General features: G+C 46.1%; 1 protein-coding gene across 8 annotated transcripts in view; it reads right to left on the reverse strand.

Annotated features, from left to right (window-relative positions):
* The window catches only part of FAR1 (fatty acyl-CoA reductase 1), a 119,348-nt gene that overhangs the window by 23,062 nt on the left and 78,094 nt on the right, over positions 1-18,192 (reverse strand). For all 8 annotated transcript variants that reach the window (XM_060263142.1, XM_060263145.1, XM_060263139.1 and 5 more), the window contains exon 10: positions 2,477-2,606. In XM_060263142.1, the coding sequence (XP_060119125.1) occupies positions 2,477-2,606 (130 nt within the window). The remainder of the gene's footprint in view (positions 1-2,476; positions 2,607-18,192) is intronic.

Genomic DNA, 18,192 nt, shown 5'->3' on the forward strand with positions numbered 1-18,192 from the left:
CACAGCAGTTTGGGGGGCTCTCCTCAAAACCTCCTGCTCCCCAGAGCCACTTTTCCCACGGCAATTGCAGTGAGGAAGTGGCTCTAATTGGTTTTTTCTCACCATTGGGAGCAGTGTTCCTTTTGGGGTGCCCACAGATGGGTGCCGTCTTTTGGGGCCAGGGGGGTTGCATGCTGGGGAGTCCCCTGCAGGTCCCCTGCAAATTTGGGGGCTCTCCCTCAAACCCCCGCCCCTCCAGGGGGCTTCAAATATACCCTATGTTGCAATTGATTTCAATGGCCCATAGGGTATAATGATGGAATAGGGGCACCCTCTTTGGGTGCCCCTGGAATGGGATCCCCTGGCCCAATCTTTTGGGGACTTGGGGGGGTTGGAGGGGAGAGTCCCCTGCAGATTTGGGGGCTCTCCCTCAAACCCCCTTCCCTCCAGACGGCTTCAATTATACCCTATTTGCCATTGATTTCAATGGCCCATAGGGTATAATGATGGAATAGGGGCACCCTCTTTGGGTGCCCCTGGAATGGGATCCCCTGGCCCAATCTTTTGGGGACTTGGGGGGGTTGGAGGGGAGAGTCCCCTGCAGATTTGGGGGCTCTCCCTCAAACCCCCTTCCCTCCAGACGGCTTCAATTATACCCTATTTGCCATTGATTTCAATGGCCCATAGGGTATAATGATGGAATAGGGGCACCCTCTTTGGGTGCCCCTGGAATGGGATCCCCTAGCCCAATCTTTTTGGGACTTGGGGAGGTTGGAGGGGAGAGTCCCCTGCAGGTCCCCTGCAAATTTGGGGGCTCTCCCTCAAACCCCCCCCTCCAGGCGGCTTCAAATATACCCTATTTGCCATTGATTTCAATGGCCCATAGGGTATAATAGGGCCGTATATTCAGAAATAGCCGCGCATTACCGTATATGCGGCTATTCCGAATACGGTATTCAGTAGTATACAGGGAATCCGATTTTTTTTTCCCCGTATACTTCCGAATCCGTGTAATTCCGATTTTTTTTTTTTTTGCACATCCCTAGCTGCGGCCAGCCGATTTCATACTGAGGGACTTAAAAAAAAAACCCGTACAGGTTTTGGGTTGGGCCACGGTAAAGGTGGCGTATAAGAGCTTCAAGGGCAAGCTGGAAAACCTAGTAGTCAAACGCTAGCTCACCAACTTGCTGGGCTGGCCTGGTTTCGTCCGTTGGGCATTCACATAGTGGGGGTGCAACAAATGCGAACGCAGGATTTTGAGCATGTGTGCCGGGAATTCCCGGAAGTGTTTGATGGGTCCCTACAAGGGACCTCCCATCACCTTACCCCTCGATCCCCACGTGAGACCAATAAGGCTCAAGGCCAGGCGGGTCTCCTTCACTCTTAAACCTAAAATCGAAGCATAGCTGGACCGCCTCACGGCACAAGGGGTGCTTGAACCGGTGTCCTACGCCGCCTGGGAAACACCAATAGTCACCCCAGTGAAGCCGAATGGGGATGTGCGTATATGCGCCGATTACAAGTGCACCATAAACAAGGCACTGCAAGACAACCCATACCACGTTCCTGTGGTCAGCCACGTGCTGGCAGCCCTAGTGGGCTCTAAGATTTTTGGGAAGCTGGACTTGGCTCAGGCATACCAGCAACTTCCGGTAGACGCCGAGATGGCAGAAGCCCAAACCATTGTCACTCACAGGGGAGCTTTTCAGGTGCGGCGGTTACAATTCGGAATAAGCGTGGCTCCGGGGATTTTTCAGAGCATAATGGATTCTCTCCTTAAAGGGATCCCCGGAGTGCAACCGTTTTTTGACGATGTTCTGATCACCACCCCGGACACTGAGGAGTTCAGCAGCTGTCTGCGTGAGGTGCTCCGCCGTTTCCAGGTGGCGGGACTCAAAGTCAAGCGGGAAAAGTGTTCCCTCGAGGTGTCGCCCTGGCAGCCGCACCAACTCCCCAATCAACAGCCGCACCAACTCCCCAATCAACCCCGAAGAGGTCGACCAGGGAACGCCGGGCACCGGCCTACTTGAAAGACTTTGTGTCCTGAACTAGGGGGGGAGGAGTGTTATGTCCTGCATTCAAATCTCTATGTACAGCACAGCGCACGCTACAGAGGCGACCAGTGGAACCCCACTGGTCCCTGGATGTAGCTCGCTAATACGCACCGCCAATCAAGATCTGTGGCGGGAAGTTTAACTGACCAGGATTGGACCTGGCCTGACGTAGGGTTGTTCTGGGGCATGTATATAATTGGGACCCGGCCCGCCATTCTCCCTCTTGTGATGTACTTGCTAATAAAGTATGTTGCCTTCAACATGCCTCGTCACTCAGTACATTACAGTTAACATACTTCAGAATCCAATCTTAAATCAACTGCATATCTACTTTTCTAATGTTCTCTAAATGAACATCTTTAATAATTCATAATACAAAATCTCTTCTTTAAACAACAACTTAGCATCCAACTGACAACAAAAAACATTAGAAAGTTACTTGCCTTTTTGTCTTCAGGACCCAGCTGGCTCATAAGCATATTTACATTGTCTGTGTTCCAGTCCCAAGAATTACTGGTAAAGTATTCTAGTAACATCATAGCCTTATGAAGACGTGTTATTGTTTTCATCATCCTACAGTCCAGGGAAAGTGTGTTAATAAAAGAAAAGACACTATGCAAAAATATACACCACCACCATCCTAACTTCAACACGTATGATGCAATAAAAGAGCCTTCAATTTGGCCATCCCATGAAAGCATTCAGTACATTTAATATAGAATATTTCTGCATAGTTTAAAAAGATATTAAGTCAGCAGCTGCATTTTTAGTCAGCATCATGAACAAAAGATTTTACATATTTAGACCCAGAAAATCAGGAAGAACTACACCCAGTAATTTTCATTAAATTATAAAAATCCTGTATTTCATAAAAATGTATTGTAGGATTTTAAACGGTAAGATGTAGAAAAACTGGAAGCCTTGAGGTAATAAATCTCTCGCTCGCACGCACTCATCTACCAAACAGACCACCTATACTATAGATTCACACACCTATTGGATGCTAGAGTCTTCTTTGGGGAACATCCTTTTTTTAAAAAACCCACTTCATTAAAATTATATACACAAAATAGCATTCTTTTCTCCATCATTCTGTCAACACAGAAAAAAAAGTGACAGAACAGCCTCAAACACAAGAAGACATTCCCTCCAGTATTACTGCTGATTACTCCAACTGGTGCAATGCAGTGTGCCAATATATACTACTTAATATGCAGAAATATTCTATCAATATTTACTGCCTTGCTGGGCAACTACCAGTACCTTATCTGAATACAGTGCATTCAGTTATCAGGATCAACTTGGAAAGCAGGTTTTTAAGTATTACTAAAAAGGAATTTGTACCCAAACATTGTGAATTTACAAGTTTGAACCCCACAATTTTTTTATCTTGTAAGAGGCAATAGCTCAATGTTTTCTTTCAACTTGATTGACCGGATATAACACCTAATGCCACCAGTACATACTAAGTGTAGCTCAAAGAAAATGACCATTTTGTGTATGACAATTACTAAGAGTTAATTTCCGGCCTGATCCTCATAATGGAACACACTGATAATAAACAGCAGAAAGGATAAAAGGGGGGGGGGGGGCAGCAAAAAATAAAATCAGCACTGAATATGCAACAGCCTTTGGAAAGTTACATTTACTCTGTACAGACTGTGGCCATTTGCCTACAGTGAGTAGGATGGCCAGATTCTACTGTGTATGAGTGCTGGAAATTTTAAATACCACATTTGGCAGAGAGGTATTAGAAGGAAGGCGTACCACATACAAATAACTAGCCACCATAAAAAAATACAAGGTAATAAAACTAACACAACTGTTTTGCCGAAGAGGATATTTATTTTAATCATTATTTTAATCATTTTATCTTATTACTTGTGAGCTACAATGAGGAAAAGTGCATGACTCTCACCCATATTATAAAGAGCTCAGCCAGAGCAATTCCTTCCTTAAAATTCACAAGCAAAAAATTGAGAACAGAAAAACAAAATACTGTATATAATCAATGATTTCAAGTAATACAGGGAAAAAACAAACAATACATTTGAAGTTATAGAAAATATGCTAAGAGTACCAACTTCAACCTGTTTTTGAACCCCACAATTTTTTCATCTTGTAAGAGGCAACAGCTCAACGTTTTTCTTTCAACTTGATTGACCGGATATAACAAGAGCCAGTTTGGTGTAGTGGTTAAGTCCGTGGACTCTTATCTGGGAGAACCGGGTTTGATACCCCACTCCTCCACTTGCACCTGCTGGAACGGCCTTGGGTTAGCCATAGCTATCGCAGAGGTTGTCCTTGAAAGGGCAGCTGCTGTGAGAGCCCTCTCAGCCCCACCCACCTCATAGTGTGTCTGTTGTGGGGGGAGAAGATAAAGGAGATTGTAAGCCGCTCTGAGTCTCTGATTCAGAGAGAAGGATGGGGTATAAATCTGCAATTCTTCTTCAATTACAAATTTCTTGGTTTGTTCCATGGATATACCGTCAAAACAATTTAAAGAGCCAGAACTGGCACTGAAGTTTAAAATGTTTCTGCTGTGAGGTAAAGGCTACTGAATTCAGTAAGCCAATATTCACAGTCCCATTAGATTAGCCAGCCATGAAAACAGTTTCAGGTGGGTAGCCATACTGGTCTGAAGCAACAGAACAAAGTATGAGTCCAATGACACCTTTAAGACCAACAAAGTTCAGTACTAGATATAAGCTTTTGTGTGTATACACACTTCTTCAGCTTACTTTGTTCTATGTTAGCTGTGTTATAGAAGGGGCACAGCATGTCAACCAAGAAAACACAACAGTCCTGCCAGATGGTCCAGGATCTTGTTTCCCCACAATGGCTGAAACGTCTGCAGCAAACCTCCCCCTTGCTGTTGCTCCCCAGCAACTGACATTCAGTGTCATACTGCTTCCCAATATAAAAGTAACATTCAGCCATTACGACTGACAATGATGGATCAATCCTGCATGAATTAGTCTATCCCTCTTTAAACCTATAACCTATTGTCCATCATTACAGTTCCCTCTAAGCTGCGCTAGGGGTGCTGGCTCATAAAATCTGAACAGACATCTCAGAAATTTCTGCTTCTGCCCACAAGAAAACATTGGGAACAATGGAGGATGGGGACACCTCCTTCTGGAGCCCATGGAATTGGACCCCCTGGACCAATCTTTTTGAAACCTGGAGAAATTTTTGAGGAGAGGCACCAGCAGCTATGCTGCACATTTGGTGCCTCTGCCTCAAAAAAACAGCTGCCCACAGATTGATTTTCCATTTCAGCCTATAGGGCTCATTGACTATAATGGTCCCCATAGACTACAATGGAGCTTGGGGGGGGGGAGATTTTTTTTTTGCACACTTTATGTTTTTCAGTATAATTTGTAAGCAGCCCTGAGTCATGGGGAAAGTGAGATATAAATATCTGAATGAATAAGTAGTTTGGGCAGGTTGATAACATTTAAGCAACTTCCTGTTTGTTACACATGGTTCTGACAGTAATTGTTCCTCCTCTGTTATACTTGCCCTGTAATGCTGGTTGTCATATTTCACTTTTTAAAAACACACACCCAAAGTAGACTGCAACAATCCTTCTCCCCTGCAAGTACTGGTATGTTTTCTAAGGCTCAGGACAGGTTGAAAGTCTGAGGCCAGAGCTACTAATACAGTGGTCTGGTTTCCAGAGATCGTGTATCAATAAAGCAAAGAGGTGGGTTAACATGTTCTTTGGAGGCCAAGTCTACCAATATAGTAGAAAGGGATGGGTAGACCTGTTCTTTGGGGGCCTGGTCTACCAATATAGTGGCAAGGAGTGGTTGAAATTTTACTTCTGTTTTCTCTTATGTTTAAATTATTCTGAAAATATACTTTAAATATACTTTGAAATAATTTATTCTGAGATTTTACAAGTTTATGGAAGTAATCCTCTAAAAAACTAATTTACATGATAGTCAAATGTAGACTCACTCAGAACTTTAATGCTATCAGCTTTTTCGCTCACGAGATAGAATTTCTGCTCACAACACTGTGGATCTCAGAGGGAACACTGCCTATCAACATACCTTGCTGCAGCGAGTCTTGTAAGTACATTCCATATCATGCAGAGTAGTTTTGTCTGTCCTGAATCTGTTGCTCATCAACTTAAATGGGCACCCTCAAATTTAAGTGTTTTAGGAGATGAGGAAAAAAGATCTATTCCCTTTCTCAATATCACACCTAATGTTATAAACTTCTATTATGACCTTTCCCAGTCATAGGAACTTGAAAATCCCAAATTCTTTAGCATTTCCTTGTAGGGAAGGTTCTTCAGTTTCTTCATATAGTTACTCTCCATTGCACCTTTCCAGGATTTTCCATATTTTTCGACATTTAGAGTATTCCAGAAGCAGCCTTGAATACAGGCAATTTTATTTTCAATTTCTAGCACATACTTAGTGGGTATTTTCTCTGAACTACCGCAAAGACCCCAAACCCTTTCACCCAATCAACAACACCCACTTCAGACCTGTTAGTATATATAGGTTAGATCTGCCTCACCCCACTTTTTAACACTTACATTAAACCTCATTTAACATGCTATTACACACTCTATCAATTGGGACTTACTGCCTACAAAGCCCTTCATGGCTTGGACCTACATATTTCCTGGACTGCATTCCTTGTTATGCTCTCCCACATCAGCTTCATTCATCTGAGCAAAACCTTTTGAAAGCGCCACCCAGCAAATGGGTAAGAACAACAGCTACCCATACACCAGCATTCTTTGCTGAGGTTCCCATACATCTGCCATTCTGCAGAATTTGCAAAGCAGAAGTGTCCAGGAGGACATTTTTATTCAGGAAATAGGGTTGTAGTATAATGGAACAGTTCAGGAGGGCAGTTCTATAAAGGGACTAAAACGGTAATCTATTCCAATGCTTATTGTATATATTATAGGGCTCATATATCGTCTTCTATTTTTGTAATCCCTACTTTACATGTTTATGGCATGTTTTATCTTATGCTGTTGGTTTCCATTTTTCTAATTTTGTAATCCTAGTCCTACTACTTTTTTTTTTTTACCACCTGACTTATTTTTATATTTTGTAATCTGCCTTGAGCCTCAGTGAGAAATGCAGGAGATTAAAAAATCCTCACTGAGTTCTTCACAATCTGCAGTGGTTTTCCCTATTATGAGTAATTTGGTACTATCCACAAACATGGCTACACTGCTTACCCATGATGCTAGATCATGTATTAACAAAAGGAGAGCAGTATGATATATTAGTTAGTATTGGACTAGGATCTGGGAGACTCAAATTCACTATCTGCCATGGAAGCTCGCTGGGTGACCTTGGACCAGTCATACTCAGCCTAATCTACCTCACAGGGCTGTTGTGAGGATAAAGCAGAGAACAGGAGAACAATGTAATCTGTTTTAGATTCCCATCGGGCAGAAATGCAGGGAACAAATGAAGTAAATAAATAGCACTAGTCCTCTGTCAATAGGGCCACACTGCCCTCCAATGACAGAAGTGTCCATTTACTCTTCCACTTCCTGTTTATTAATAAAGACAGGTTGCTTACCTGTAACTGTAGATCTTTGAGTGGTCATCTGTGCATTCACACTCATGGGATAGAGCGCCTGCACCGATCCCCGAATCAGTACCTAAAAAGTCCGGGATTTTTTCACACTCGGCACCAACGGGCATGTGCAGGCGTCCCAGTGCGCATGCTCGCCGGCGTCAGAACGAGGATACCACTAGTTCCTTCCTGCCCGCTGAAAGCCCCTACTGGAGGGAGACCATCAGCAGTGGGGAAGGAGGGCAGGTAGTGTGTATGCACAGATGACCACTCGAAAATCTACAGTTACAGGTAAGCAACCTGTCTATCTTCTTCGTGATCTCTGTGCTTCACACTCATGGGAGATTAGCAAGCAAGACATACCTGGAGGCGGGAAGACGGTCAACCAGAAGAAACAGTTTGCAGCACCACAGCTCCCAGACGAGTCCTCTGCTGAGCATGCACGTCAAGTGCATAGTGCTTCATAAAGGCATGCGGAGAGGACCAGGTGGCAGCCTTGTAAACATCCGTCAGGGAAACGCCTTTCAGGAACGCCACCGACGTCACCATCGCTCTTTAGAGTGTCTGCGAATAGGCCCAGGTAATGGCTTCTTAGCCAACAAATAACACAGTTTAATAGTCTCAGTGAGCCATTTCGAAAGCCGCTGAGACGAGATCCTGGAACCTAACTTAGGAGCAGCATAAGAAACAAAAAGCTGCTGGTCCTTACGAAAACTCTTGGAGCGACTTAAATAAAACAATAAAGCACGCTTCACATCTAGAGCATGCAACCTACGTTCCTCATCCGAGGAAGGTGTAGGATGAAAAGTGGGCAACCAAACTTCCAAGTTGAGGTGGTACTGAGAAACCACCTTGGGGAGCAAAGAAATATCAGGAGCTAACGACACTTCAGCCTCCTGAAGAACTAGATATGGGTAGTCACAACGCATAGCTGTGAGCTCCCTTGCACGGCATGCTGATGTGATGGCTACCAAAAAAGCAGTCTTCCAAGATAGAAGCTGTAACGAACATGTGGCCATCGGCTCAAAAGGATGTCGAGTCAGCCTGTCCAACACTAAAGTTAAATCCCACAACTGTGGGGGTGATCTCAATGGAGGATGAAGCCTAAGCAAACCCTTCAAAAACCTCTTAGAATGAGGGTGTGCAAAAACAGAGTGCCCCTCAACTGTTTCATGGAACGCAGAAATTGCTGCCAAATAAACCTTGATGGAAGAAAAAACAAGGCCAGCATCCACCAGAGATAACAAAAACTCAAAAATTACTGACAATCTCACCCTTTGGGAGGAAACTGAGGGATCAACTAAAACTGCAGAAACCTCTGCCACTTCTTATCATAGGCAGCGCGGGTAGAAAGTTTCCTGCTGTTCAAGAAAACATGTTGGACTCTGCTAGAGAACCCACAGGGTCGATGAACCACGCTGTCAGTTTCAGGTGGGGCACGTTGTATTGGAGTACATGACCGTCCTGAGCTGACAGAAGGTCCGGTTCCGCCGGAAATTGGTAGAAGACCCCCCTCGCCAGTTGGAGCAGGATCAGGAACCAGTTCTGGCGAGGCCACCAGGGAGTCACCAGGATACAACATGGTCTCTCTCTTGCAATCTTGTTGACCACCCTTGTCAGTAGTGGCAGAGGTGGGAACAGATAAAGGAACCGACCTTCCCACGGGAACAGCGGACTGTCTCCCAACGACTCTGGATCTGAGCCCCCTCTGGAGCAAAACAGAGGACACTTCCGGTTTTCGGCTGTGGCAAAGACATCCACCTGAGGATACCCTCAGAGCTGAAACACGGGTTGAAGGAAGCGTCACTGTAACTTCCACTCCTGCGGGGAAGCCGCACCCCTGCTGAGGGAATCTGCTTGCAAGTTGAGGACCCCTGGGAGATGCGCTGCCTTCACAAAGATGTCGTGGCCCAGGCACTCAGACCACAGAGACAGCACCAGCGCACAAAGCCGTTGAGAGACTGTCCCTCCCTGCCTGTTGATGTAACATTGGGCAGTGGTATTGTCTGTTAGCAGAGCAACAATCTTCCCTGCCACCATGGGGCGGAAAGACCGAAGAGCAAAGTGAACTGCCAGCAGTTCCAAGTAATTTATGTGGCAGTGAGTCAATTTCAAAGGCCAAGGACCCCACACACACAGATCGTCCATGTGGGCCCCCCAACCCCATAAAGACGCATCTGTTGTGATAGTCACAGTTGGTGCAGGTAGATGGAAGGGAGCTCCCTGACAAATGTTGTCCTTTGACTTCCACCATTGCAGTGTTTGAAGTGTCACAGGTGGAATTACAAACTTCTTTCGAGGTGAGTCCCATAATGGGTGAAACTGACGAAGAAACCAAAGCTGTAGGACTCTCACCCTCAGCTTCGCAAAGAGCAGCATGCTTGTAGTCGCCGCCATCAGCTGCGCCATGCCCTACTTTCAACTCTGCAGAAGTTCAACAAGGTTGATAATGTCCATCTCTCTCTGCTGAGGCAGAAACGCACGATGAAGGTTTGTATCCAGCAAAGCCCCTATGAACTGAACTGTCCTTGATGGAGTAAGGTGTGATTTCTCCAAATTGACCTGCAGACCCAAGGTGTCGAGAAGACAAAGAGTGATGGCAATGTGGGATGACAAACTCTCTTTCGACTCTGCCACAAGGAGCCAGTCATCAATGTATGGAAAGATGACTATCCCTTGAAGCCAGAGATGGGCAGCCAAAACGCTCATCATCTTCGTGAACACCCGAGCTGCGATGGACAGACCGAATGGAAGAGCCTTGAACTGGAAGTGCTGAGAGCCTACTGCAAACTGAAGGAAACGTCTGAACGCAGGATGGATGCTGACGTGGAAGTATGCATCCTTGAGGTCCAGCGTTGCCATCCAATCCCCTTGGTTGATGAGTGCCAGAATTGTTTGCAGAGTGGACATTCTGAACTTCTGGTACAAAATAAATTTGTTCAGATTCCGAAGATCTACGATTGGTCTTAGACCCCCGTCCCGCTTGGGAACCAGGAAGTAACGAGAGTAGAAGCCTCCCGTCCTGGCCTCCATAGGGATCCTCTCTATGGCTTGTTTCTGTAAGAGGCTGCTCACCTCCGCCAGCAGAGGTGGGGAAGGGGGCGTGGTAATTACCACAGATTGGTTCGGAATCTGAGCAAAATCTATTTTGTAGCCTTTCGCTATGATGGAAAGCGCCCACCTGTCCGTAGAGACGGACTCCCAGGCCGACAGGAATGGGCGGAGGCGGATAGACAAAGTGGAAGAGGGGACGGTGACGCGTGCTGCCAGAAAGTCAAAGGCCCTGCTTTTGAGGGCGAGTGTCCTTGGACTTGCCGGTGGTCTGTGAAGCATAACGGTTTCTGTTGTTCCTCCTGTATGGGGACCTACTCTCAGGTTGAGCAGAGCGAGGTCTCCACTGCTGTTCCGGGGAGAACTTTTGGTATGGCTTTTTTGCCCAAGGCTTGTGCCACTGTTTCTGTCTCGCAGCTCTGGAAGATGCTGGTACAACCAGGTTCCTGGAAGTTTTTATACTTTTATCCATTTCCTGGAGCGCATTGTCGGTGGTAGAGCTGAACAGGCCTTCGCCCTTGAAGGGCAGATCTTCAACGAAGGCCCTGGTGTCCTGCTGGAGAGCCATAGATCTGAGCCAGGAGTGGCGGCGGAGGCAGACGGCAGAAGTGATGGTCCTTGCTGAGACGTCGACCATGTGCTTTGCTGCAGCCAGTTGTTGTTTGGCTACAGCAAAGCCTTCCTTCTGCAACTTCTTTGCAGCTGACCTCTTCTCCTTACTCAGGGAGGACAGGAGGGGAGTTAGTTGTTCCCACACTGAGTATTGGTATCTAGCCATGCATGCGGCATAGTTAGATACCTTTACTCCCAGCGCCCCAGCAGAGTAGAACTTCCTCCCGACGTTATCCAGCTTCTTTCCCTCCTTGTCTGGTGGAGAGGAGTGCGTCTTGCGGGCCTTCGATGAGGAGGAAACGACCACCGAATTTGGCTTTGGGTGCTTAAAGAGGAACTCAGCCCCGGACTCTTGGACACGGTACATATAGTCCAACCTTCTCGATGATACAAGAAGCAGGCTTCGCCCAGTGCTCCTTCACCGCCTGTAGGATGACCTTTGTCACCGGCAGGGCAACCGCTGTAGACGTATCCTGTTACATAATGTCGAACACGTTATCATCTACAACTGGTTATGGCTGTGTCACTGGAAGCGAGAGGGAGAGTGTCATCCTCTTCACCAGGTCCCCGTACGACTTCAGATCCTCTGATGGTGAGATGGGAAGATCCTCAGCCATATGAGACACTGGGGAAGGTTCCAAAGCTCGGTCTGGATCATTGGTCCGACCTCGGAGTCCGACGATGAAGACTCTCTGTGTAGAGAACGTTCTGAGAGCACCAGAGTAGACTCTCTGATGGGCGACCGGATTGACACCGACGACCGAGGTTGGATTTCCTCCACCACCACGCCATGTCTGTCAGGCGGGACAGAGATCGATGCCAAAGGACGCCATCTAGAATGTTGAGACAGCCTGGACGTGTGGGATGCCTCGGACTGCTGGTCCCAGTCTGCAAACTCGTGAGGAGGGTACCATTGGTACTGTGGGTAGGGATAAGTGTAAGGAGCCCATTGGCGCTGCTCCCATGGTGGAAGCGGTGGGAAGCAACGAGCTACTGTAGTCGGTGCCAGCTCTCTCCGGCCTCTCACCTGATCCATCGGTGCCAAAGGCTCCATCGGCGCCTCCACCTCCACCTCCGAGACCGAGTCGCTGTCACTGCGATGCCTGGACCCTGAAGAGTGGGAGCGCTGAGACAGGTCAATCTCGTGCTCCGATGCCGATAGGTGCAGCTGCGAAGCACTGCCTCTCGACACCGAAGGGCTACGACGCGGGGACACCAAGATCTTCCTCAGTGGAGCGGTGGATGTCGAAGCGTCATGCGAAGGCGAAGGGGTGCGGGGTGGTCTCTTCTTCCGCTTCTCCTTCGATTTCACCTTCGGTGTGGATGATGGGGTCCCCGAGTCATCCTGATGCCTCTTAGCCGGGGTGTCCACTGACCCTTCAAAAGGCCGTTTCGTGGAACACCCGCGCTCGACCGGCATCTCAATCCTGATCAGCGAAATCTCAACTGATGTGACCATCGGGGCCGCGGCCTCATCCATCGGTACCGATGGGCCCGATGCCATCTTTTGAGGACCAAGTGCCGACTCGACCAAAGCCGCCAAAAGCCTCGCTGCTCGATTCCTACGAGTTTGTTTCGAGAAACTCAGACAGTGTGCGCAAGAATCAACGCGATGTCCCTCGCCCAGACAAAGGAGACAGAGGGAATGGCTGTCGGGGGGGGGGGGGGGCGGCAATCTTCTTCCCACAGGAGTGGCACCTCTTAAAAAAACCCCGTCTTTCCATAGACGCCCAGGAAAAAACCCCACCCAGGAAAGTCTCTGAGGGGGAAAACACGAGCCCCAAAGGGCAAGTCTAACCAACTTTTTTTTTAAAAAAAAACAACACTAACTATCTAACAACTAACTAACTACACTAAGAAAATAACAAACGGGCTATATACAACAGGCAAAAAAAGCAATCCAAGATTACTTTACCGACCGGGGACACGAAAGGAGATCCTCTCAGTGCAGCGGTCAGAAAGGAACTGGCGGGATCCTTGCGCTGGCGCCGGCGAGCATGTGCACTGGGACGCCTGCGCATGCTCATTGGTGCTGAGTGCAAAAAAATCCCGGGCTTTTTAGGTACTGATTTGGGGATCGGCGCAGGCGCTCTATCCCATGAGTGTGAAGCACAGAGACCACGAAGAAGATCCCACAAGTTATCCTCTGCCCAGCTACCCCATGATTAAGTTTACTCAGGAGCTTTTGATGACTGACTGTGGAAAAGTCTTGGAAATCAATGTATATAATACCTACTGGTTTTTACCCTCATCCACTTGCTGGGTAAACCTTGAAGAACTCAAGGTTTATCCAGAATAGATGTTACACAAACTGGTTTATAATCTCCCAGATAATTTCCAGTGACTTTTCCCAGGGTTATCAGTGACAACCTGCATGTTCCAGACAGGTGTTTAATGTCTGAGATCCAGAATCTGAAAAGTTTAAAACTATCATAATGTTGTGCAAGTGTAGCAACAGAAGTTAGTGCTAGCCTTATTGCTGCACATGTCTGCTGTAGGTGCAGGAATGGTTCAGATATTGATGAGAAACAGGATTTCTTCCATGTGTTCTATTTGCTGGCTTGAATTCTGTATCTTCCTTGTACTTGAATGAATCTTTTCTGCTAGGGAAGCAATTCTCTGCAGTAGGACACATGCCTCTCATGTTAGGCACTTTTTAGTCTTTTGAAAGTCACCAGTCTTGCATATGTGGAGTGCCTTATGCCAGGGGACTACACACTTCACAGTGCACTGCCTCTGTAATAAAGAGCACTGAAAGCAGAAAGTATAGCAGTCACACTCACCACTATCTTTTGTTGACATCAACTGTGTACTTCATTTGGAAAGTCTGACTTTATTCAATACTGCTTTCAAGTTTTGAACATGATAATATTTGCTTAGTCTTGTTCCTTCCCCTTCCTTGTTGCTGTCCTATTCTCAAGCTTATTCTTGGAAAGCTACTTCAGCAGCAACCTGTTTTTTCTCTTTAACAGAACTGCCCAGTAAACTTTTAAATGTTAGAATAGATGAATAATGCATAGCCATTTGTTTCATAATATCAGAGATCTTCAGCTGCAAACTGACAAGCTAATCAAAGATTCTTAAAGTCAATAAGACATTTTTATATTAAAATATTCTCCCACATAAAAAAATGCTTGATATATTTTACTATCAAGCATTTCTTACACAAGTAAGAGCATATCTTAAAGAAATGTCTTCCTACAAAGAGCCTCTTTATAGGCTTCCCATGACGTCCAGGAAACAAAGCCTGTGTAACGTAAACAGTTTCCTCACATAGATTCTTTTTCTATCAATTTGTTGGCTGAGGAACCTTTGCTTGGGAGTATTCTAGGGTGCACTGACAGTTAACAGAGAGTGCTAGCTAAATGAAATCAATGTAATGCTGCATAAACAAATAAAGTGCTCTAGAACAGCAGCTCCCAAACTTTTTGGCACCAGGGACCGGTTTCATGGAAGACAATTTTTCCATGGACCAGTGGGGGGGTGGCACTGGGGCTTTTGCTGCCCCAGGCTGCCCCTCCACCCATGCCCCATTGCCCCCCATGGGGGTCTTTAAATGGGGGGAGACTGGGGCTATTTCTGACGCCTCCCTGCTAGGTGGCCAGGCAGAAGGCCAATATGCCTCCCCTCCCATTTAAAGACCCCGCTACCTCTTTTGTCTGCCTAGGTCTTGGGTGGGTGGGGGCAGTGTGGCGCCTCTGCCTTGCTCCAGTACTGGTCCACAGCCCAGTGGTTAGGGACCCCTGCTCTAGAACACACAATATTTGTCTTTGTTTTCATGGGGGTGAGAAAGACCAGCACTACTGAGCAAATGAAGTCTTTTAGTTAAGCTTTCCTACTGTTACAGAATTTGTCAATGTTCTAAGCCCTGATAATCTCTCCAATATAATAATTCCCTTAGCAGACTGATCACAAATCAGATATTCTTCCATTGGCTGAGCTGCCTGTTGCTGCTTTGCAGAGGAGAGAAAGAAAACCTTCCCTCAATTCGTGTCAGGTGTGCCTGCCATAATCCAGGCTGTTTACTTAATATTGTTTGTTAAATCAATGTCTGTTGGAAGAAGAATGGAACTGGGGAGAGGGGTGGGTGGAACTGGGAACTTCTGTACTTTCACATTGGCTGTTAACTTTGGTGTATCCCACACCTGCTAAGCTATCTTGTTACTAAGGCAACCGGCATCTGGCCCTTCCAAAGATACCTTCCTAACTATAGCGACCTTGGACTGAACTGATGAGAGCGATGGGAATATGTTTGAGGTGGGAGGAATGGGCTCCACAATTTACCTGCACAGCTACCCTATATCTACCCCACTGTAACCACTAACATTCATTCCTGGCAATGCTGGGCATGTATAGATTAGCACTGGCATTTCAGTGCTAATAAACTTTATCTATGGTTTCATCAGAGAAGGTTGTTTGACTGATACCTGACTGATCCTGACAACTGGCTGGGGGAGGGAGAAGGGAAAGAGCCAGAGAAAGCCTTCCCTTGATTGGCTGAGGACTCCTCCCTCTCCTCCTCTGGAAGGGAAACAGGCAGAGGTAGAGGGAAATGGTGTCCTGTGGCAGCAGAGCAAATAGAGAGGGGAGGGAAAGCCAGAGAGAGACAGAGAGAAAGAATGAACTCCTGTGTTTAAGACTAACAGTGATATCAGACAGAGAATGTTGGTTTGAAATGCAAGGCCTTTGAGAGAGAACTCACTGGACCCAGTCCTGACTAGGGCTGCCAGTTCCAGGTTGGTAGGAAATTCTTGGAGATTTTGAGGTGAAGTTTGAGGATGGCAGGGTTTGAGCAGGGGAGAGCCCTCAGCTGAATATAATGTCACAGAGTCCACCTTCCAAAGAAGTTATTTTCTCCAGAGGGAGAGAGATCTGTTGTCTGGAGTTCAGTTGCGATTCCAGGATGTCTTCAGGTTCTACCTTAGGCTTGGCTGCTTGCTACTTGCATAGGGGGTAGGGCTTCAGAGCAGGGTCTGCCAGACCCAGGTTCTCGCTATGGAAGCTGATGGGGTGATTTCAGACCAGTCACACTTTCAGCCAAACTTACCTCACAGGGTTGTTGTGTAGATCAAAAGAGTGACAAGAGAATGGTGTAATCTGTTCTGGTCCCCCCCACTGTGGAGAAAGACTATCCTTTTCCTAGGTAGAGGCTGCAGGGAGGAGTGAGGCAATGGAAAGCTAAAGTCAGAGGGGCAGATATAGGGAAGGAGATAGGATTGCCAACTCCAGGGTGGGAAATTCCTGGATATTTGAGGGGTGGACCTGGAGAGGGTGAGGTTTGAGGAGGGATATGACCTCAAACAGGTACAATGCTATAGACTCCACCCTTCAAACCAGCCATTTCCTCCTGGGGAGCCATTTTTGCCAATCTCCCGGTGAGGGCTGAAAATAACTCAGAATTACAACTGCTCTCCAAATGGCAGAGGTAACTTCCCCTGGAGAAAATGGCTGTTTTGCAGGGTGGACTCTGTGTCATACCCCACTGAGGTTGCTTCCCTTATGCTTTGGTCCACACTGTGATTTCAAACCACTCACTGACTTTCAGCCTAACCTACCTCACAGAGTTGTTGTGCAGATCAAAAGGGAGAGAGAATGATGTCCTTACTGCAGACAAAGGCTGTACTTTTCCTAGACAGAGGCTGCAGGGAGGGGGAAGGAGATCAAGTCAGATCAGCTCCCCAACAGAAAATGACTGCCTTGTGTGAGTGGGAAGACAGCAAGGGAGAGGACACTAGCCCAGAGACTCTTTCTATAGCCCATTGTATTTCCCCCCCAAAACAGGCCTTATTCCTAGTCTAATATAAAACCACCCAAGACTTTCCTAGATCACAATTCATGAAATGTAGATCTTTATAGGTATTGGAAAAAGGATTTAACAGCCATGCTTCCCTCTCTTCTACAGACAGACTCATATACTTCATCAGCAGTTTACAATTTACTAACAATAGTTAAAATATTACTGGGTGTAATTTCTACTAACCAGAGGAATCTTAAGCTAGAGGAGTCTGTATAAGATTTTTATGACATACATTCTTCTAGCCATAGGGCTGCACACATGATTCCAACCCCATTAATCTTCACAATATCATGAGGCAGGTTAGGATGAGAGAATGACATAACCCAGTAATCTTCATAGCATAGTTAGGATTTGAACCACAGGTCTCCTTAGTCATAATCCAACAATAACCAATACAGCAACAAGTAGTTGCAAAGTTAGGCTATTATTAGGCTACTAGGTAATACCCTGTTTAGTTTTTTTCCCCACAGGACAATCCAACTTCCTGCATTGCTCTACTTGACAGAAAAATGGAAATACACAGACTTTGACTCATACCAATATGTCTAAGTATTTATTATTTACTCAGCTGCCCTGAGCCTGCCTCGGCGGGGAGGGCAGGGTATAAATAAAAAAAATATTTATTTATTTATTTTTACTATTCATAATAGGTACATGCATAGTACCTGCAGTGACTGTCATTCAACCCTTGGATTTGCAAATATCAAGCTTAATTTAGAAGATGCAAAACAGTTCCAGCAGCACATTGCTAAATAGTAATGTCACAAGATAAAATCATCATCTATCATTCCTTTTACTTTGTAATCTTATTTAGATACAGAATTTAGGGATACTATCTCACTATACTTTTCATTGCTGGGAGAGAATCTGGAGTCACTAACTAAAGAATGGTCTGAAGTTGTTAGGGTGCACTCTTTTTTAAAAAGGTCAAATGGGCTAATGCCATGAAAGCTAGCTGAATTCCCTGAAGGTCCAACTGAGATTACCTTCCCTAAAATAACATACAGAAATCCATATCAAATTTCAGGATACTGAACATGTGGATGAGTTTTAACTGTCCTCTAAGGAAAAGGACAATAATTCATTCCAAACAGCATTATATTCCCTCCCTCCATCTCCCCAGTCCTCTGACATAGA

The sequence above is a fragment of the Heteronotia binoei genome, chromosome 21, assembly GCF_032191835.1.
Source record: "Heteronotia binoei isolate CCM8104 ecotype False Entrance Well chromosome 21, APGP_CSIRO_Hbin_v1, whole genome shotgun sequence".
Taxonomy (NCBI): domain Eukaryota; kingdom Metazoa; phylum Chordata; class Lepidosauria; order Squamata; family Gekkonidae; genus Heteronotia; species Heteronotia binoei.